Source organism: Athene cunicularia (genome assembly GCF_003259725.1).
Source record: "Athene cunicularia isolate RWA chromosome 3 unlocalized genomic scaffold, athCun1 chr3_part1, whole genome shotgun sequence".
Taxonomy (NCBI): domain Eukaryota; kingdom Metazoa; phylum Chordata; class Aves; order Strigiformes; family Strigidae; genus Athene; species Athene cunicularia.
In genome coordinates, this window is record NW_020799097.1 from 66819971 (window position 1) to 66825114 (window position 5144).

Here is a 5144-nt window from a genome sequence, read left to right on the forward strand (position 1 = left end):
GGGGGGGGGGGGGGAACCCAAACCCATCAATTAATCTGATACCTACTGGATAAGGAAAAAAAAAAGCAACTGCAGCAGAGTCAGTACAGAAAACTATTCTGTATAAAAGCCTCTCTATTTACACATTTTCCCCCCAAAGATAAGATAGCATCTGTCTGTTGTACGTGAACAGCTCTGAAAATCAAGCTTCCCTTTCAAGTAATATCCCAGAAGTCTTTAATTCATAAATGATTACTTACAGAGCAAATAAATTTGACTATTTTGAATAGGAAGGAGGATGAGAGAAAAGGTAATACATTTATTCTTCTTGTTTCTGTAATCTGTATCTGCCATATTTATAGACAGAAATCTTCAAAGGTTTTATCATCATGCATTAGCTGACTTACTAAATAAAACAGTGTCTGAGATAGTGAGTTACAAATACAGTGTAAAAATAAAACCCTATGAAACTATGAGGCTGCTTCTTTGCAGCAAAGTGAATAGGCGAGGAAGAGCTAAGCTGAAAAAAAATAAAACCAAAAGCCAACACCCCCAAAAAAACCCAAAACCAGCTTTCTTCTTCACAGGTAGAATAACCAAGTCTTTATTTCCCTTTCTTGATCACACAAGCTTATTGTGACGAGGTATTCACTTCAGTGGAAAAATACAAGCAATTTTGTATCTAAAGGACTGGTCTCTCATATGTTACCCTTTTAATTTGTTATTGTTGATATGCAAGTTTACAATTAAAATGTGATGATCTTGGGTAATAGATTTTGTTGTACCTATCCCCCCATATCCTTTCCTCCCCTCCAAACATCTAGATGCCTACCACCACTTGCCAAACCCAGAACAACACAGAAAGCACAGCCTTGGTAGAAGTAGGCAAGTAGTATGGGGCATTTGTAAAATGTTTGGGAAAAAAAACCCACCAAAAAACAAGAACAAAAAAATAAAGAAAAAAACCCCAACCAAACAAACAAAAAGAAAACTCATGCCAACTTTCATTCTGGTGTATAAAACCCATTAAGTTAAAGCAGTATCTGACCATGCCTTCAACATACAGAGATGTTCCATCAAGCACAGATCATACTTTAACAAAACTCTTTTATATTCTATCAGTCACACTATAACCAGATTTAATCAATTCCACAGGAATGGAACACATCAGAGGAATTCCTACAGCATTCCAATACAGAAACATAACTCTAATTGTTGTGTGATACCATCTTGCAAGATAAAAATCTTGCAAGGAAAAACAGAGAGCATGCATCAAAAATTCTCTAGACAAGTCCTCAAGTGTATAATTTTAAACTTTTTAATAAAGGTACTATAATCTTTCAAAATGAGAAATCCAATTTGAGAGTATTTTGTCTATGGAAATGATCCATTTTTTAGAGTAGCTGCTTCCATGTAGAATTTACTAACCACAGTGTATCTATTAAACCAGTAATAACCCAAGCTATTGAAATCCACTATTCCAAAACTTGTGGTAATCTCATTTCTCTAGTCTTTTTACTTCTGAGTAATAGGAAAAGAGTTCTGGTCCATTAACTCGCCCACTCTTTCCTGGAGGAAGTTAACCAACTCGGCTAAAACAAAGACATGAGTTTCATCCAGGTCTTGTATGATGAACTTCTTTCCCAATGCATTCGACTCATCCAAGTAGAGCAGAAATTGCTTCATTGCTGGGTCACTGTAGAGAAAAAACACACATCAGATCCTACTTCATTGTAATAAGATACAGTTAAAACCATAACCTCCACCATTTGAAGACACTTCTTTGGGGAACTAATATTAATTTCAAGAGCTGCTCACAATTTGAAGTTTATGAAGCTTTTGAAAAAATTGTTTCTTTCACAATAGGAATTGCTTGCATTAGAGATAAAAATAAACTGGTAACAAAGTCTAATGAGAAAAATGGGCTGCTTGATTAGCAAACTGCCTCTATGCAGCTGCTAAAGCAGCTTAAAAACAACCCCCAAACCTTAATCAGGTAAGTTTGAACTTACATTTTCTATCTTCAGCAATAGCAGCATAAAAACATGTTTTCTTAAAGCATGTTTTTGTTTAAAGGTAACCAAAACCCAGAGGAACATAGAGCTCACTTGAAGTAGTATAGCACAGAGAAAAAGTGGTCATGTGAGAATTGTACGTTTATCACACCACAACTGAACAGTTTCTTCTTTTTCACGATGTTACCTTCTAAGTTAAACATAAGTGTTTAGAAGAAAACATTTTGGAAGTATGAAAACTGAAATAGCTGCATTATGCTAAGCAACTAGACAAAGTGGCTTCAAAATAGAAGCTCTTTCATCCACTGAAATTTTGAAGAATTCAGACAATATTATTCTGACACTAGCTTTTTCAAACCAGGAAAAACATGTTTGTTGCTAAAACTTAGTATCTGACTGCAACAACTGGTGAAGAATATGTGCAAGAAATACAGGAAACTGCAATCAAGTAGCTCTGTCCACTTTCAAAATTATGAACAGTTATTTTGGCAACATATTAAGAATTCTTTTAAGATTTACTATGTTAGTAATTCTTTAAAAGAACTCCTTGGTTAATCTCTTCTTCAAATACTGTATGAGGACCAATTCTCCCTTACCTAAAAGTATATATGGTCCAAAGACATGCACTATGAGACCAAACCCCTCGCCTGCCCCCTACCCAGTAACTCAAAAAAAATAACCTTTAATATTAGCCTCAAACCTGCAGAAGCATGACTAGAGCAAGGTAAATTTTCAAAGTACAAAGTAATTTTGAGGAAAGGAGAACAGGAAAGTCTGGAGGCTATTATCTTCTTTAGAAGAGCCATTATTTATGTACTCTGGCATTTAAGAGGAGAAACAGAAGAGTTGAGAAAAATCAGATACCAGAAGTATGTGGTTCCCAGCACTCTTCCACATCTTTCTTTGGATGAGTGCAGGGAGGTTTACTTTTTGCTCACATTAGCAGTTGACCCACATTAGTAGCACTAGATGGCACGAGCTTTTATCCTAGCTGGTATGACCAGCCTGTATGATGTTAGGTAGTATCCAGAGACTGGTTTTCACACAGTCAACATACAGAACTGTAACTGGTGCCAGTAGATGTATGTCACAGCAGAAACAGATCTCGTTACAGTACTTGAAGATTGTAATCCTTGATATGGTGTCTTCAGAAAAGTTAGCTATTTATTAGAAGAGTATGGAATAAAAAGACCTGTACAACATTTCGCTATTTTATTTGCATGATTTACACACTCAGAAGTGACTTTTTTTTTTTCTTTCCACTTCCTGTCCATTTGGTATCTTAAACATCCTCAGAAAATTGGTTGTAAAGAACTTCTCTATCAAGTGTAAACAAGGGTTTATAGTAGCTCTGCATTTTCGCCTAGGATGGAATTTTGTGCCCAGTCATAGGCTACCCTTATGCAAAGGTGGGGAGAAAACCAAACAAAACTAAACCACCAAAAGCTAGCAAAACCAACTCAAAGGTGAGTTTCCTAGAGGCTGTTGAAAATGTCTGATAGCATAACAACAGCTGTAGTTTTGTTATCAGATAGAAAATTTCCTTCCAGGGAGAATTATTAAGTTCCATGCTAATACTAAGAGCAATGTGTCCACAGAGCTGGATAAACACACAAATCCTTAGGTATGTGTAAAATAAGCACAGAAGGTGTGAAATAAAATATTTTGCTAACTGCTTGAGATTCTAGAACTTCTTGCTTTGTCAGTCAAGAATTTTGCTCTGGGCATCTTTACATAGTCAGCTGCAGGCAAGCAATTTCTTGTGCTTCAGAATGTTTGTCAAGGTACTACATGAAGCCAAATTTGAGAAGACAGGATTTTTGTTATAGCAGACTTTAGGCTCCAAACTGCTCACACATAGCCATTAGACATCCAGACTTCAGCTGGCTAACCTCCAATCAGCTCAGGACTTAGCTGCTGCAAGCTCACAGCTATATGCAGGCACATCAAAAGAGGTTCAAGGTTCTTCTACTTTTGTGCAGTTACAATCTGTTAAAAAGTTTACAATCTAAGTATACAGCAGAATAATGCTAAGCAATGACACTGCAAATCTTGACATGCTTATTTTTACTTTGGAGGTAACCAGTTACCCAAGTTACTCTAGAGACTTGAGATTGCATGAAAACCTGTTTACTGCGCATACACCAAAAACGCTTTTACATACAACAAGCACATTTCTTCTGAGTACAATCTACAACAGAACCACGTCAGCCTTGAATGGAATTTGGACTAGAGTTGATAAAAAAAGACATGACAAAGGATGAAAGATTATCTCATTTCCCTCTAGAATCAGTAAAGAAACACACTGCTCACAAACAATAATAAAAGCCCCTATTATTTTAAAGCAATATAAAGAACAAGAGGGAACATCAAAGGGTTAAGCATAATTGGAAAACAATGTCTTGAAAAGGCATTTGGAATTTGGGTTACCTCCAACTTCCTCTTTCCTTCTTCCCCCAAAGGCCATACTTTTCTCCTGTCTGCTTGGTCAGCACCACCCGTCCTCACAACGATTTCTGGTTTGTTTTTTTTTTTTTTAAATCTAGATTCTTAAATTACTTATAATATTTCCGGCTCTAAAGAAACAGGGAGACACTAACACAATGAGAGACAGTAAGCGCTGTTACTCACCATTCAATGAGAACACCTTTCAGAACATTCACCATCTTCTCAGTTCTCTTACCAACGCTGGAAGGAGGAGGGGACAAGAACAACTCTTGCCTCGGGTTATACACGTAAACAGAGGAAATCTGAAAGAAAAAGACACAACGCTTTGGCTGAACTCGACGATCCCTCACAGCAACTCACCACCCCCAGAGCAGCAGCGCTGCCCCGCCAATAGGCCGAGGCCTTGGAGAGGGGCCCGCAGGGCCCGGCCAGGGCAGCAGGGCTCACTCAGGTGAGGCGCTGAGCGGCGAAAATTAAAATCCTCTCCCCTCAACCCTGAGGGCAGTCCGGGCAGCTCTGCTCGCCGCCAGCACTGCCGAGCTTCTTCAGCGGCTGTGGCCGACTACGGGCCCTTCTGCCGCCGGAGCCCAGGCGAGCCGCGGCCTGGGCAGAGGGAGACAAGCCCCAACCCGGCACTGGGGCGGCCAGGAGCGTTGAACAGGCAGGACGGCTCCCAGCCGGCAAGTCCCGCGGCTCCCAGGA

At 38.9% G+C, this 5144-nt stretch overlaps 1 protein-coding gene across 1 annotated transcript; it reads right to left on the reverse strand.

The window, feature by feature from the left end:
* Positions 1-567: 567 nt before the first annotated feature.
* Positions 568-5101, reverse strand: GTF2H5 (general transcription factor IIH subunit 5). Its single transcript, XM_026844714.1, has 2 exons — positions 4626-5101; positions 568-1675 (listed from the first exon to the last, which is right to left on the reverse strand). Exons 1-2 carry the CDS (start codon positions 4658-4660, stop codon positions 1495-1497), a joined length of 216 nt encoding a protein of 71 aa, XP_026700515.1. The 5' UTR covers positions 4661-5101; the 3' UTR covers positions 568-1494.
* Positions 5102-5144: the final 43 nt, after the last annotated feature.

Coding starts and splice junctions, on each gene's coding strand:
- GTF2H5 (XM_026844714.1), bottom strand. CDS start 4,660: ATGGTGAATGTTCTGAAAGGTGTTCTCATTGAATG. Junction 1,676..4,625: donor AAAGGTGTTCTCATTGAATG/GTGAGTAACAGC, acceptor TTTTCTCTACAG/TGACCCAGCAATGAAGCAAT.